The following is a 17,938-nucleotide window of genomic DNA, read 5'->3' as shown; positions in this document are numbered from 1 at the left end:
GAGCATCCAGAGCATGACACGCACTAGGGACAGAGCACAGCTCGGACAGGAGGAAGAAAAGCCCTAAGATTCGACTGAAGAAGATAGCAAAGAACTCGCTCACAAGGAAGATACCAGGCCTCTTTGAGTTTAATCTCAAGAGTTTCTAAATGCAGGGTTCTGGTCTTTTCTTATGTAAAACTGTAAGTGCTTGAACACTTTTTTCAGTGAAAGCAAACCAACACAATAGCACTGTCATTTCTACGATGCTGACGTGCAGACTACTCTGAAATTCCATAGGGTGGTTGGTTTCAGCAGATAATAGTGGCATTTGGAGGTATAATTTGATACAATAACAACGTTGTTAAACCTCTTAAAAACATTACCCCTCTCTCTTCTGTCCCCTTTGCGCCCTTTTTACCATAGGCTGGCTTTGAAAACTGATTGGTTTTATCAGAACATTGAAAAAACTGTAGCCCAGTTTTCTAAATAATAAAAACCAAAATACGTTCCAAACTTCGACAATATTTCATCTTTGGCAAACAGATAAAAATAAAAAGTTATTCATGGTTACTGAGAGTTTCTGTGCTAAATTTCTGCCAGATTATTTCACAAACAAAAGCAGCAGCAGCAGCCCTGGGTCACCCTCCTGTTGCAGGTACAGCGGACCACAGTTCCTCTGAACCATATTCGCACATCAGGGAAGTCTGCTTATGCTGCTGCCTCCTTCTTGAAATTTAGTCTTTTATTTTTTGTAAATTGTTATTGTCAAGTATTACAGTAACATCTCTTTTTTAAAATTTTAAGATAACATTGCTTTGCTGATTGTTCCAATATCCCCTAACAATGAAATACAGTAATACAAAAGTTAACTAAGGTATAAACATGCAAAAGGAGAAGTCTCCCTGCGATCATAAAATGATGTTATTTTCTGTTCAGCAGTTCATGTTACTGCTGTTCATGCTAATTAATTAAAGGAGCTGTTGCTGTAATGTGCAAACAGGGAATCTGAGAAACTGAGAGGGCTTTTAGGTCTCGGAGTGAAGTTAAGTCAATCTGGGCGCGGGCAATCAAATGTAATGAAATCACTTGTCAGTGCTAAGCTTGCAAAAACTGTGAAGTTTGACTAGGGAGTAAAAGGATTATAATTAGATTTCCAATAGGATAATAACTAAATGGCAGAAAGCAGTAAAGAGAAAATATTACTTTGTTAGCTAATGGTGCTGCTGTTCGGTTTCAGTTTTTATCAGCACACTTGTAGTTGTGCTAATTTAATTTGCTTTTATCAGCAAAAATGCACTACTCGAATGGTACTTGAATGTCATTTGCAAAAATCATTGATCTGAAGGTGCACTTAATGACACCCAGTATGTTTATTTTATGTGAAACGGAGACTGGTTGATAAAACGGTTGATGCACTATCTTGCTGGCCCACAAGTGAGTTACGGAAGCAAGACCAGAAGGGTATCTGCGTGCGTGCATCAACTATGCAGGGGGCTTCATGACTCCAGCAATTATTACTTTTCTATTTTGTCAGCTAAAAAGCTTCTCTCAGATCAAGCTATGCTGGACTAGAAGATCAGGTATTCGGAGGATGGAGGTATTAGACTGTAAAGTTCAAAAAAGTTTTCAGTCTCATCTGCACAAAACTTCCGTTCAATTAATATACAAAGCATAGAGAAAATGAGTCAACTAAATGGAAAAGATTTATAATGCAGATCAGAATCCCAGTATATGAACAGCTTGTGTTCATAAAATCATTTTAAGAAATGAGCATAAAATATGATAGGACTTAATCACTGTGAAAGGTGGCTGTGCAATATTTTTGTGATTTTCCTTTAAACCGTCTTAAGGAGATACTGGCAGTGAAACTAATTGAATTTCAAAGGAGAGGCACTGTGTGAATGATAGATTTCTGTCCAGCAGAGCTATTGACAACAGCAAAAGAAAGGTCTGCATTGATGCTAATGCTTTTTTCTGTGCAATAGAGAGAGATTTTGGAAGCTTGGAAACAGCTTTGTATTAGGGCTATGTGTTTTGACCCTTCCTCCTCCCAGGGCCCAAAAAACAAAGGCAGCAAATGAAGGGGGCAATGAGAGAGTGTGCTCAAATTGTTAAAGACAGCAGTGCAATAGTAGCTGTCAAGCACAAAAACTGTAATCAAAGGAAAAGAGAATAAAAAGATATTACAGTATCAGCATAAATACAAATGAAAGAGGTGGTGCTACAGGACAGAAACACTTTGAAATCTAAACAAGCTCTACAGAGCTCTTCAGAAACCTTTTTATCAGCTGGGAACGCTTACTGAAAAACTAGCTAAACTCATCACACCTTTACATTTGAACAGGATTACCGCACCGAAACTGTCACAGAAGTCTGCACACGCTGTCATTCATTACTGCGGTGAAGACAGGAGGTGCTTTGCCATTGAGGAGTATAGGACAGGTTTACAACTCCTACTGCACAAGTCATGTTCTGCTTTTGCAGCAGGGCATTGAGCTCAGAGATACTGAATGTAGCAGATATCCAGTTCTCCCTTTGTTCAGGCTCTTAACCTGAACAAAAACTTCAAGATCCAAAGCCTGTTAAAACTAAAAAAACGATGTAGTTGGGATCAGATTTAAAAAAAATACCAAAACCAACCTGAAATAAAAATCATAAAATCACAAGGTTTTCTTGTATATCAATAGACTACAGGAAGGGTAAGAATGCTCTCTTAATTCCTTCTAGTAAGTAAATGGTTTTTGGAAGTGGCTATGCATCACTTTCCCCACGGTTATTTATAATAATTTTCAGTGGGAAGATAACTTCAGCCAACTGTAAGTTTTTTTTCTTCAACTGGGAATTGAAATTAACTTCCTTTTTTTTACTAGGTTCTGTCAGATGCACCTTTGACTCTCTCTCTTTGGAAGAGCATCGAGCATTCATCTCAGCAGGTATCATAAATAGATCAGAAACCTCAGGAATATTTTGCTTGTCAAATTTAAATACATGCATTCCAAGTGTGTATCCAGTATTTTGACTACTTCTGGCAGTAATGATTTTCCAATTGCAATATTTAGAGCACAACTCTAATCATATGTGTACATATATACACACACATATGTTATATGTATATGCATTACAATAAAGCTGTGATTCTCCTTCTCTATAACACATAGCATATGAACCTAACATCACAAGAAGAGACAGCAGTAAAAATATTTGAAAGCTTTCCTGTATAGATGACAGATGGACGACAGATGCATACCAGAGGTATGCAAAGTCAAGCCTTTAACAGTTGAGAAATGCTAGAAGCTATGTTTGTATCTATAACTGTACTGCAGTCCTTCTTCTGTCTACACAGAAGGGGACTGTCTTTAGTTACTTCAACTCACGTTATTTTTTGCACGTTACCATTACATGATTCAGTAGAAAGGGTGGAAGCGGTCTAAGAAGACACAGTTATATTGAAACAGGCAGCTGTCTCCAGGCTGCTACAGTAGCCAGCGCAGAACTGAACAGTGCGTGATGAATACGGAACAGGATTGAAGGGAGAAAAAGGTTGGCTTTATAGAAAACCAACACTATAAAATTAGACTTTCTCCGAAGTCAGAGAATTTCTGTGTTCAAATTGCTTGGACCAAATTTTATCACAGGTGACCATGGATTTTCTGCGTGTCTCAAACAGGCTTCCAATGGTAATGGAAACAACCCTTACGGTCTCTGCATCTCAGCTCCCCCAAATGATGATTACACAATTTTCTTACCTCACAGGCCTACAGCCAGAATGCATTTATTATTCTTTGGGAAGCACTCAGACAATACATGGATGTTCTGTATTTACAAACAGTCACTGAACAGTGAGGAAAATATATAATTTCTCATAACACGAACATGACTTTCCTCTTCTACCTACAGTTTATGCATTTTTTGCAAACACCTAATGATCTTGATAGGCAAGTAAGGATCGGAGGTAAAATGTTTTAAAAGGATAAATCATTTGTAAAATCACTTTTGAAATAAGCGCATATATCTCAGAGCTAAATATGAGTTTCTCGCACCTCTATTTAAACAAATTTAATTTCTGGTCCTGTAAAGTACTGATCTTACGAAGGTTTTCTATATTGAACAGGAAACCAAAATGAAGTTGTGTAATTTACATTTATATTAAAGCAGGAAAACGGAGACAAAAACTATTCTGCATTTCATTTAAGTTTTGATATGGCTCATGATAAACATGTCTCTGATGGGATGCGGTACATACTGCACCTTGCATTGCTGCACTGTCGTGTTGGGTTCCGTTGTGTTCTATTTCCATATCTGGGATTCCAGCATCTGAAAGATGTGACACTGAAGATTAATGCATTGCCCTTTGTCCTTTCGTCATGCATCTTTAGAAAAATATTTACAGCAAACTAGGGTGATCTCCAAGTTACACGGTCTTGCATAAAACATTTGGTGTCCATAGGATTTTCAGTAGGAAATAATTTCCAAAATGTGCAAACAGTACTGATCTCACAGCGAATTATTTTTAATGTGCTTCACATTTGTCTGACGATCAGATAATAACCAACACATGATATTAATATGTCTGTAAAATTCTCTTGGAGATTGAGGGCATCTGACACACAAAAAATAAAAGTTGAAATTAAACTGTGATAATATTAAACTACATTGACTCTCCTAGCCATAGACCTGCAAAGTACAGAATTAAAGAATATAGCCAATGCCTGTCAACATGTTTGTGTGTGTGTGTGCGCGTATCAGTTTGTATAAGTGCACACTATAGATAAAGACTGTGAAAACTGAATTTAAAAGACTCAGCTCAGGGTGTTGTAAGCATGTGTTATCGCCCAAAACAAAATTACATATGTGAAAATATGTGAAACATTTCCAGATTTCTGAGAAGAGCTTTCCAAAATGGACCGTGCTTTTTCCCAAGTTGAGAAAAAGTCTCATAACGATATGCACTTTTGAACTACTTAATTTCATACTGATAATACCTCTGTATGCACAGTCCTTCAGGGTGGGGGCGGGGCTCGAACACCCCAGGGTGTTATGATAACAGATGCCATTATCCACCTTGTGCCAACAAGGATTAGCATGAAGGGTATGTGATTTGAATCCATGGCACCTCAAATCCTGGAGAAACATCTGCTTCGCTTATAATGCAGCACTTAAAAATTACAGCAGGAAAAAACCCACACCTGAAAGGGAGCTGCGTATAGAGTTTGGAAGTTTTTCTGTGTAGAAGCCTCTTCTGGACTTTGTCAAATAGAGAACAACTGTACTGGCGCTTTCTCAGATCACTTTAGTAGTTGGAGCGTCAGTATCTATGGCAAAGATGACATTTTGCTGGCCACCCCACAGCCTGACCAAACTCTTTGGCAAAGCAGGGCAACCCATTAAAGTACAGTCCATACACAGAAGAGTAATATGAGTAATATCTTAGTAATACATGTGTAAATGAACTATATGGGATGTTTGTGTATATAGCCCTATAAATACATATGAGCAAATAAATAATATTTTAATGTATAACATTTTTTCTTATGAAATTACAAGTGACTGCTATTACATAGGGCTTCCCTTATTCAGATTCCTGTTTTGAAGGAAAGTTCAGGGCACCGATCTATTAATCTAAAAAGGTTCTTTCTTTTCAAAGCTTTTAAAGTACATGTTGTATATACGTAAAATGACAAAGTCATCTGTAACTAATATCAGCATCTGTTAAATGAGACAGACCGTCAGAGTTAAATGAAAAATATTCAGAATAGCCCTTCACATTTTGTTGTCATAAAATTGTACCTGCAATTAAATTGTGGATTAAGATGCTAATGAGCTACCTGATTTGCATGTGCAATCAGATTAGCATGTAAATATCAGCTTCTTGCAGGCACTAACGTATATATGACTACCTGAGTGTGCCTGCAAATCAAAACGTTAGCAGCCAGACCCACAATAGCAGATGTAAAGATCTGTTAATCACATTGCTGGTATGTTGGTACCCTTTAATTTGTGGCTTCCAGAACTGCTGAGTACTCCTAACTGTCGTGCGAGCGGCAGGTGCTTACCAGCAACAGAAGAATCTGGGTGAATGACCTTACAGAACATCAGGATGTTAGTTTTTTCCTGACATTCATCTCAAGGTGCTGGCTATGTTTGTGGGATCTGATCTGGGCGTTTTTCTGACCCAGTGGAGGCAGCGGAAAAGGCTTCTGCTGGCTCTGTCCACCCACTCTCCCTTGGGTCATTGTCCCTTATCACGGTGCAACTGCAAGCTGTATATCCATGACTGAATCACCACCGTTCACTGTCAGTACATTAGAAAAGCCAGCCAGTTCCTGGTTACAGTGATATGCTGGACTATAAAACCCAGCAGATGAGAATGCCTCTGAAAGATGTTGCTCTCATACTTAAGGAGTTTATATCTCGTAGGTGCTCTAGATAAATCACAACTCGCAGTCCATTGCAGAGTGTTGCAACGGCAGTTCATGTAGACAGGCTTCCCCTAACTTTAAAAAACAGTTTGGGTAGCCCTCACAACTGAGAAATCAAGACAAGCTAAACTCATTATTTTTACTCAGCAGTTCAGGCAGCTTTTGCAGTCTGCTTATGTTATTATGGCTCAGTTGCAAGCAGTGCCCAAGGTAGGCAGCACAAAGTTAACGTAAAGACTACAGGAGATACAAATGCAGCAGAGACTGAATGTAACTCTGATTCATGAGCCTCTGCAGACACTTCGGTGTAGCGACGCACAGACTAAACTGTAGCTACAAAACCTGAAATTAATTAAAACTCAGCTAGGTTCAGTCTGACAGATTCAACCCAAAGCTCTAAACTTTGGCCAGAACCATATTAAGCAGGAGAGGCAAATCCTCCCACTACCCAGAACATAATCACCCTGTTTAGGAGATTAACTGATTTGCTTTTGTCTCACAAGAATATTTGGGAAGTATTCAAAACCTAGTCACCTCTGAAAGCTGATACATATTTAACAAACCTAATAGGTCCTGAGGCTGAGCAAACTTCAGCCCAACAGCTTTTAAAATGAAGCTCAGCAGTTCTAAAAATGAATCTGCTGGGAGAGAAGAGTTCAGAGAACCTTATAGGAACCAAATTTCACATTGTCTTAGCTGGCACTGTAACAGATTTCTCTGGTAATATATTCAGCATTTCTTGTCATGTCTGTCTAAACTGCTCTGTCTGTTTCTCTAGTTGCAGACTTATTTATTTTTTTAATTCATGACCCAGAGCACATGGCCTGAAATAGATTTTTAATTATTTCAGGAAAGGATTGTTGTTTTTTAGTCTGGAATTTGCTTTGTGCATCATCTTACTTTCTTTCACTCAATTAAATGTCATTTTAAGCTAACTGTGAAAGGCCAACTAAGACATTACCATTTAACATCCTGAGACCGTCACCTGATGTAGCCTGTTTAAGCGCCTGTTCCACTTGTTCTCTTCTCTTTGACTCAAATTCCAAAGCTTCCTGCAATTTTCTCTTTGCCTTCTTTTCTTTCTTCAAGCGTTTCTGAATTGTTGCTGAAATGTAAATATATTGTGAGAACAGCTGTTAAAGCAAAGTTAATAAATAATGGCAACAGTAAATGAGTTTATGTTCAAGGGCCCAGTTCTAGCTCGAGAAAAAAAAAATCTGGCATGAATCTGATATAAAAACAAACAAAAAAACCCACCCAAGCCAAATCCTGTAGTGAAACAATGAATAATCTGAAAGGGCTTTAGATTTTGTTAAAGAACTTTTAAATCTTATTCTTGCTCTGGAACAGCCCCATGGATTTAAGTCTCCTCACCAGGATGTTCAGAGTCCCAGAGCCAGGCTGGTGGTTCACGTTACACAGACTTCACCAATGTGGACTAAATTCCAGCTACAGTTCTGCAGAATTTGGTTGAGCTGAAAATTGGCTTAAACTAATTTCTAGCAACAGCAGCAATGTACATCCTCAAAATTAAATAAATCTCTCACCCTTCGTTCTAACCTTTTCCCTAATGCCTCCTCCACCAGCTTTATCTCGAAAGATCATCCGAACACACTGGTCTACCCTGGCCACTCCTAATCGATGGAGGAAGTCTTCTGAATGTGTCAGAGATTCATTTTTAGTTATGTTTTCTAACATTAAAAGGAAATGAAATTTATTTCTGCAGATGAACTGTTTGTGTGCAGTGTTGGAGAACCTGACGTGTCAGTAGCAATGGTGTACGGAGTGAAACTCCACGGAGTAATTTTTTGGTAAAACTGGAGCAGCAGTTGGGTGAATTTTGAAGCAGAGTAATTGAAATAACAAGAACCACTGCCCAAAATGGAAGCCAGGTGTAAGGCCATTGAGAAGCTGGGTCAAGTGGGTTCATACTCGGACGAAAGGTCAAATGCATAGAGAAGGGGTATGTGCTGAGTAACATGAGTACTTTGGCATGTCATCACTAGTGGGAGAAAAAAAGAGGGAAAGCCAAAGAAAGGAGAGAAACAAAAAAGCATTGCGTGTATGTTGAGAATCTCAGAGAGAAATTAAAAGGGAACTTCCCAGGTAGAAAGCATGTTGAAAACAAGCTCGTAACACTGGTAAGTAAATGAAGTATATTCTCTTCATTAGCAATTTCTCCTTCTAATTGAAGCACTCCATAAAACGCTGTACAGTTGCTGGCTGTTTGGACTTAAAATAGGTAAGAGTGCTCCTGTACAGCTTTGCATTAGACCTCAATGCACTTTACAGTCATCTCTTCTCTCCTTCACAGATGGAAAGCAGAAAGAATGCCTTGACAAGGATCATCCACAGGCCATTGGTATAACCATGTAAGATATGGCAGAAAACAGAAGTATTCCTGACTAAGCTCAGTCTTAAACCCAACTATAAATAAAATTAAAACTATAACTAGAGAACTGTGCAGTATTAATTGCAGCCAGATGATCTATGTCTTCATTGTGAACTACTGACATTGGCTATGATCACCTATATAAATTCAAGCAATAAAATGCACCTTTTAAGACTTTTCTTTTCAAACCCTCAATCTTAATCCCATATTTAACTTTATTTTCCACCAGGTTACCATTACTTGGGCCAGAACTACATCTAAAATGTCTACCTCTGCCAAGCAAATTCCACAGAGCACTACTTAATCCCATGGATTCGTCACTGAATCAAATAAATGGAGAAGCGACAACACTAGAAAATGTAGGTAAAACTATCAGACTAAAAGGAACATGAGCTTAAACATAAATGCCCTTTTAAAATTACCATCTATTTTAGAATTGTTTGCTATTTTGTACACTCCGGCACATATAGATCACAAGTATTGTTAAAATGAAAGTCGAATTTATACAAGCAGTATTTTGCAATCCCTTTTATTTGACTTGCTTCTCCTGTGTATTAGATACCCGTGAATTTCTAACAACAAAATACTGTTAGTTTACTAAAAAATTTGGAAAAAATCCGGGAAAATCCACAGTATTTACATAATTTTTTGTGACTGCTTGTTTATCTGAACTCTTACTGACTTTTCCAGATCTTTCTGGATTTGTGAATGCTCCAGACAGGGGGGAAAAAAAGGATACCATTACATGGGAAATCTCTGAGAGACTTAATAATTTAAGATGTCAAAATGTGATCTGTAGAACATAACTTTGGAAAATTAAGCAACCCACGTGAAGAAGTCTATCTCTGGCTTTCTATAATAATAAAGATGGGCACATGGTGATGACCTGAAAGACAAACAATTGATATTGACTGAGGATATTGATTATTGGTGATATTCTCTTCTGAGCCAGAACCCAACAAAGTCTGCGAATGGCTTAAGGTTTTTGTAGACTTAAATGTGACTGAGGAGGTGCAGTGTGCTGTCTTCCTACAGGGAGATAAATTTTGTTTTATAGAAATACAGCAGTCTCATCAACACTTAGACTGGGGTGATGCAACATTTCTGAACGCTCACTGCAATTTAACAATTTCAATAGTATTTACTGACCCTTCATAACTTGACTTAGAAGTGCCCTTCTTTGTTGTTGTGGTGGTCTGGGCTGGGCTGGCCTCTTACAGAGACCTGGTGCTGCACACAGCTCTGTTCTACACGCCTAATTTCAATTCAAAATGCACAGGAAGATAGCAGTAGGCACCTACAGTTTTGGTCTTATATAGTTTTATCTTTCCGATTTCATGGATGTAATCCGGAAGTAGCTTTTGGCACATAAAGTACTACTCCTCTCTGTTAGGTGCAGATTTGAATTTTAAAAAGAATACTGCCTTCTTTGCAATATCACAGCGAAAAATTCAGATTTACCAATTTAATTGCCTATTATTATCTGAAGCTTCTAAACAGTCATGGTTTTGTCTTAGAAGGCCCCATATGGGGACTGCTATTGTATCTCACTCTCCTGATGGAAAAAAAATTATCGAGGGTTATTTGCTTCAGATCTCACACTTGGGTAGACTAGTTCTCGTAGTTCTGTCTATTTTGTTGCGCTGAAGTTATCTACGAGAAAAACTAGCTGACTAGCACCTAAACCACAGAAATGTGGGCTAGATAAGTAGTAAGGTAATGAAAAAAAATCACCTAAATACCCAAATTACAGACATGTTATCTTCTCACAGCAAGACTGATCCTCAATGCTTGGAGGATAATAGCAGAAAACAAAAGAAATTAAAGCTGTCAAATGAAGAAATCGGGCTGGGAATACGCAGGCGGAGTGGTAATAATACATGTGAAAGCTATGAAACCGAATCAGCTTTCCTCCACAGAACCAACCAAACCTCTCTGCCGCCAGTTGCCCTGCAGGAAATAATTCTTCAGTCACTGTTCCGTCTGCTTACAGAAAAGTGTGCTTCATTCTGTTTTTATTAAATTTAAATCTTTCATTACCAGTGCTAGTCCACTGCTGCATTACACTGAAGTATGAATGTCAGTTAACTCCGAGTCCTCAATAGCTCCAGCTGGAAATGCCAAAGGGTTATACATTTAATAGATATCTAAACTCCATTTTTCATTCACTCACCTCTGCTTTGCAGCTCAGCTGTGAGTTGCCTTTCCAAGCTCTCTCTCAGTTCTCTCTCCCTACAAAGCTCCATCTTTAACTCCTTCTTTTCCTGCTGTATCTGCTTTTCCTGGACTCTCGCATTGTCCACAGCCACTTTCAGTAGGCCCTAAAACACACACAAATGTAAGTACTGAAAATACCATTTTGTTTAAGCAGTGACAAAATGCATCCATTTGTTTCTTTTACACCCTCTAGGAAAACAGAAAAATTAAAAGCAGGAACCTATAGACCTGGAACGCAACTGGGCATTTGAAGTAGCTAAATGTTATACACGAGCAATTTTGTGGCACAGAATCATTCAGTATAGCTTTTGCTAATTCATCCTATTGATGTGGTTTATTAGAAACGGAGTGCCGTATCATTGCTGACCTTGGTCAAGTGCAGGGAGAAGCAAAGGAGGAATAATGAGATTGGTGAATTTTAATATGACCGTTATTGCCAACTGTTAACTCAAACAAACAATGTATGAAACCCCTTCATGATCGATAATGCCAGATAGCGGAAACCTAAGCATTTAAAGAAAAGAAATTAGAACTGCAGATACAAAATAGTTTCTGAAACTTTTTAAAGAACTTGAAAAAGAAACGCATTTTATCTGTCATGACATAGCGTGACCCTAGAGAGAATAATTTACCTGAATGTTGGTTAATAGTGTTTCTACTGATGAAAGACCATCAGCAAAAAGAAACGGCGCCGGAAATCCAGGAGGCAAGGCCTGTCCAGCCAGTTGGACTTTATCTAAGGTTGGTTTCATTATTGGAATGGCAATTTGGACCTCTTCTGTAAAGACAGTTTTAAAAGCAACATCAGAAAGCATTGGAGATATAGGTAACTATGATTTCTAGAAACTAGCATTCTATTTACCTGGAAGTCAAAATACAAGTGCAGTAGAAAAATAAACATTGTTTCAGTCTGGACAGCTGCGATTGTTGCTAAAGTAAGTTTGCAAAATAGTACCGAACAATAATAAATACATGAAGACTGTAACATAGCTGTAATAAAGACTATTACATATCAAATTCTACAGAATTATACTACAGTATTATGTGCTTCATTAAACCTGAATGACCTTTCTTCATTCTATCATGTTTGCCATTCTGTGATGTGCATTTTTTGTTGCTATAACCTTGACAAAATTCTAATCCAGAAACGTATCACATCTCTTTACTCCTTTAACGTTGTCCTTCTCATACTCAGCAGTAAATAATCTCCACTGAGTCATCCCTCCTGCTTAGCTAGCACCAACTCCACGTTGTCAGTGAAGTGTCAGCACAGGTTTTCTTAACAAGTACCTTGCTACTGTCAGCCTTTCTAGTCACAGGCAGCGGCCAAAAATGCCTTGCTGAGTTATCTCTATCGGAGGTATAAGGAGAGCTGGGTGGTGGTGGGGGTCACAGGAGCGGCCGGCGAGCAGAGGGCACTCTGGCACGGCACTCGCTCCTGCGATTTACTGCACAGAACTAGATTGATGCATCGCTTGCAAATTGTAGAATTGGGACCTGACAGCTTCCCCTTCACTCGCTGTTTCAAATAGATCACGTTATAGAACAAGCTGTGTACAGACATGTGTATCCGCACAGAAACAACAACATTAGTAATTATTTTTCAAAAATCCTTTAAATTGTGATGAATCAGTACTATCACCAATGAACTCACATTTTTAATAGGATATTTTAAACATATTTTAGAATAGTAAACGTATCTCTGTCACATCCCTGAGTACTTCTTCCCCACATATTCATTTTAAACATCAAGTTAATTGCTGAAAACCACAAAATTAAAATCTGCTAGCAGTCTTAAAGCCAATCTCTGTACACTTCTACTCTGAAATGTTAAAAAAATATTTCTGTGTAATATTCCAGGGAAATCCAGTCTATATATATTATGTTCCATCACTTGCAGAAATCATGAATATCTTCTCAGCAATTGCTTTTTAGTAAAGCTTTCAACTAACGTATTGACCATAAGTTCATGATGCATATGTTTTCTAAGGGCAACTGCACAGCCAGTCCTGATAGTTTCATTTGTCAAGTGTCTTGGTCATATTAAAGCCATGATTTACAATTAGACCATGCCATATTCAAAAGGCCTCCTTCTCCCACCTCTTATTAAAAAAAAATAAAAAAAAAAAAAGAAAATCCCCCCCCCCCCGAAAAAAAAAACAAACAAACCAAACTCAGAAAGACTCTGACAACAAAGAATTAAACCATGGTGTCTCTACAGCAGTACTATGATCTAGTTTAACAAACTCCAGGAGTATCTATTGAGCAGCAAACACTTTTTGCTGTGTTTCTAAAACACACCTAATGACAACGAACCACAAGCATTAGCAGTTTTCAAGTATTCTTTGAAATCTTAGTTTAGGGAGTGTTTTGTTTCCACTGTGTAAGTTCATTAAATGGCACATGTTCATAGCGATTCTTCAGGAGTAATAACAACAAAAGCCAGTAACCCTTCATAGCTATCATTTTAGAGCTCTGTTCATATAATTTAAATGATGATTCACTAAAAAAAAAAAAACCAACACAACTCTGGTAACATACAGAGACCATGGGGTTTGTGCTGATTTGGATACACCATTTCTCATATTTAAATATCTTGAGTATCAGTGGCAGAGTTTTAAAATAAACTGATTAATGGTTGTGTGTGATGCTACACAGAAATAATATCTAAGTCATGGAGTAACAAAAGACTAGACAGAAGTGGCATTTGATAAAGGAAGTAATACATGAAGTATGCATAACAAAACTATAGCTGCTTTAAAATCTCTAGAAATCTCTACTATTTGGGGATGAAAGTAATAACATTAAATTGGCTGAAAGGAAAATTACTATTGACTGTGAAGACAGGTTGCACGGTCTGTGGTTTGTAACGTTACTGTACAGCAGATTGAAGTTTCAAAATAGTATTACTCTTCTTTAAAGAGATAGACACAGCTAAATTAGGTGCTGCTTGCTGCAGTGAGGATCAAATGCAAAAAGAATCATATTTCATCAGACCTAGTCAACACCAGGAAAATAAATAGAAATATAAGAGGTATGCAGGCAATGATTCATTTTGATAATCTGGCCCAAGAGAGACACATAGAGACAGCATACAGATCTAAGCTTCTACCAAAAGACAAATAGGACACAGAGGGTGGGAATTGGGATGACAGTGTAGCAGAGGTCACATCGATTTTCAGCAGCAGTTTTCACACAGATGAGATAACCCTGGACTCTATTTGGCCCATTGTTCATATCCTACCTGTCCCAGAAGCAATAAATTTCCAAGTCCCAGAAAAAGGGCAGTAAAGAAGAAGGATTCTACTTATGACTTCTTATGATTAAGTTTTTGTGCTAACCAAACATGCTTTGCAGACCAAGGTCACATTGCATGTTAAAGTCTGTAATAGCTGAAAACTAGAAGCAGCATATTATGTTTTAGCGTATATGGGTGGAAGCTGCCAAACCATTCATCTTTTTTTTTTTCTGACTGAAATCACACTCTGCAAAGATGAATGATAAATGCATTAGAAATCTATTTCAATCTTGTAATAGGTCTTCACATCTGAATGGTGTCTACATCTTGCCCATATTCTGAATAAGCGCACAGTTAGGCAGAAATTTATTAGCTATACTGGAGAAATCATAATTGGTAAAGCAATTAAAAATGGCACGTTGGAAGCATTTTTTGTGGATTGTATCAAATGCATCTCAAATAGAAAAAAGATGTTGATTTAAGCATTTTGATTTTAAAGAACACTAAAAATATAAATGCTAAAAGCTGCACTCATACTTACAGTACAACAGAATAAGCAAGAAATAAAGCTAGGACAACTACAGTCTAACCAAGGACACAAACAACCTTTCTATTTATTGAAGCAAAGTGGGAACTTTTATCGAGCTTGTTTGTTAAGCCTGCCATGCTTTATAATAGCGTTCAGGAATCCATTTAGAGTGCAGTCTTTTTAGTTTAATTTTTAGCTAGGGTCCAGATGAATAGACGAGAGCAAGAATTATGTTGCAGAGAAAATAAATACACAGCAAACACTAACAATGAATGGAATATTATCCCAGGAAAGCACATGGAAATCTGCTAGAAAGTTTCTTGTTCTTAATTCAATATACTGAAGTATTTAATCTTCTGTCTTCTGCCTAAGTTGCAGAAATGGGGATTGGAAAATGAAGCATCAACCTACAGACTAAACGCAGCATTGAGAACACGAGTAACATGAATTGCTCCCTGCATGACAGCGCATGGCCCAAACCAACAGGCAATTTTATTTGCCAGCTGGTTTATATTCTTTCAGAAAGTATGTTTTTAAATCAATCATTCATATACTTGACACACTTGACATGTCACATCCCTCTCAAAACGAGGTAGATATATTAAAGCTACAATTTACATATTGCCAAACACTAGTTAGATCACCTAGTTGTTCCTTCACATACACTTCCAAACTTTATCTGTGTGGAGCTGTATAAGCATTAGACATAAACCTCACCTCAAATAGCTTATAAAATATAACTTATGCATAAAATAAATATGTGGCATATGGAGAAGAGAGTGACTATATATATATATGAAATTTATAGTTATTAATCTGTTAGTCAGTAACCAAGACATTTGATCTCAGAAAGCCTTCAGCCAGCATTAATAAGACAGTTTTGAACACAGATGGCAGGTGGGTCACTCCTTTTCCCTGCCTGTGGCATACAATTTAGAAACCTAAGGACTAAAATGGTTTATTGCAATTATAATTATTTGAGATTCATATTTGAGTGATGGGGATTACATTTAATGGTCCATAGTTACAAAAGAACAGCCTAGACGCTCTAATTGACCTTTTTGACCTTTAATAAAATAAACCAGAGGATCTGCAAAACCAGCTGAGTTGTACGTGTTACTCATCTCTGAAAATAAGATGGTACATTTTTATTTGAAATAGCATTTTTTGTCCAAAGATCTTACAGAATCATCCAAACCAATATATCTTTATTGACTCCCAGTTATGTATGTACTTCACAACAACAGTGATAGGCAGCGGTGTCCAAACATGGGTATATTGATTGAATTAGGGCCCAAACCCTAATTTTTGACTGTAAAAAGCAGTTTTCCAAAAGAGTGAGACTTCTTATTCTAATTTTAAACCTTGACAACTTTTCTGTTGCTAACTAGAAACTAGTTGATTTTTATTCCTTTTACAGTAAGGTAAGTATGAAAAACCTGTAATCTAAGGCGTTGTTTATTTCAAATATTTTGTATCTGGAAGTCTGAAAGGACAGGCTTGTCTGTCTTCAGTGTCTTAGTAATCCTGAAAATCCTCCATAGACCTCTGGCTACCTTTTTCTCCCACACTCATTGCTTCTCTGCCAGGAGCAGAGCACTCCTGTTCATCAGTGAGAAAAGAGATACCTCCTCCTAACCTGGCACCAATCAGACTTAGAAATTTACTGCTTTAACCTTGTGACTCAGGTGCCAAATTTGAAGTCACTGCTGTTTTTCTTAATTACAGTCCCTGAATGAACAGGGTCAATGAATGCAATCGGGGAGTAGCTGATTAATCCAGCGCACTAGCTTTAAATCAGACTTTATTTTATTTCCAAATGATTGATACAACTTGATAGCACACAAGCATTTTTCACTACTGAGCTTTGCCATAAAGAAACTTCACTTTAAAAATACTATCTAATCATTATATATACATTTCCAAGCTGCCTTAAATGCTTTTGGAAACTATCACAGAACAGTAACATCAACTATGCTCTGCTTCACCGTATCCGTGTCCAAGCTGGTTGTCACCTATGCATTCTGAAATCAATTGATTTTGTCCTGAAGAAGTGTTTAATAAAAACCTTTTCGTTGTTTTCAACAGAAGGGGAAACGTAGACCATGTCTGTTACATTTAGAGCAATGTGCTAGCTTAAGAAAAATTGAGTATTTGGAGTAGTAAATAAGAGAAAGCCAACGGTGCAAGCCACGCATTCACCACCTTTCCATAGACCTGTTCTCAGGAATGATGAGGGTGTGTTTTCCTGAAGGATGTCATGAAGCAGGCACTCAGTGTTTGAATAGGAGAAGGAGACAAAAAGTAGGGAAATGAAAAATTTCACTAGAAAAGGCTGAAATTACAGTTTACAAATTGTCTTTATCTGTGCGCTCTTTATCAAGAGGTGCCTAATTATACAGCTTTGACATTTTCATCAATGTACTCTCATTAATAGCAGAGAAAATTATACCTATTTATAACTTCAACATATTTACAATATACTCCGATGTTCACATGGTACTGACGGTAAAAACACCCGAAAATATTTATTAATTCAAACCTTAAAAAAAAGGACCTGAGTTAGATGAGATACTAGGTTTGCAATAATAAAAAATGAAATTGAGAAGTGCAGTAATTCACTAGCTAGACATCAGAACCAAAGTTTCATTGCAAGTAACTTCAGTCTAAAGTTCAATATGCACAGATTGAGAAAAACAAATACAACTGATGTCACCTGATTAAATTCTGTTAATTAAGGTGAACTAGAAGTACAATTAAAATTACCAACAAATATATAAAAAGCCTTCAAATTGCTCTATTTTATATTCACAACAATTACTTACAATTTATAGTTCGTGTGTGTTATTATTATACCTGCTTTCTCCTATGAACTGCTCCTCAGGCAGGTTTTGGTAATTTGGATTCCAAAGAATCTAAAGTTGTTCTGTGCCTTAAGTTGATTTTAATTTACACAGAAGCTTAAGTACTACCAATCTGCATTTTCCGTACAGCAATTTAAACCAACTAGTTACTTTCAGCTAGTAGCAGTACCTTGTCATTCCTCACAACGACAAGCAGCATTATTTCTACTGACAACAGAGAAAAGTGAAAATATGAACTATTCAATAAAAGGCTAGTAATAAAATTACTGGGGTGTAGAAGAAAGGAGGAAAATGAAA

At 37.3% G+C, this 17,938-nt stretch overlaps 1 protein-coding gene across 1 annotated transcript in view; it reads right to left on the bottom strand.

Moving 5' to 3' along the window:
• DACH2 (dachshund family transcription factor 2) overlaps nucleotides 1-17,938 on the bottom strand; it is a gene marked incomplete at its 5' end in the record, with an annotated part of 324,122 nt that overhangs the window by 6,392 nt on the left and 299,792 nt on the right. Inside the window, 4 exons of the mRNA XM_082488049.1 lie at nucleotides 4,231-4,296; nucleotides 7,363-7,506; nucleotides 10,967-11,114; nucleotides 11,643-11,788. Of these exons, the coding sequence (XP_082344175.1) occupies nucleotides 4,231-4,296; nucleotides 7,363-7,506; nucleotides 10,967-11,114; nucleotides 11,643-11,788 (504 nt within the window). The remainder of the gene's footprint in view (nucleotides 1-4,230; nucleotides 4,297-7,362; nucleotides 7,507-10,966; nucleotides 11,115-11,642; nucleotides 11,789-17,938) is intronic.

The sequence above is a fragment of the Vanellus vanellus genome (assembly GCF_965231255.1).
Source record: "Vanellus vanellus genome assembly, chromosome: 10".
Lineage (NCBI taxonomy): Eukaryota > Metazoa > Chordata > Aves > Charadriiformes > Charadriidae > Vanellus > Vanellus vanellus.
Note: the sequence above shows the minus strand (reverse complement) of the source record. Positions and strands in the feature narration are given on the sequence as shown.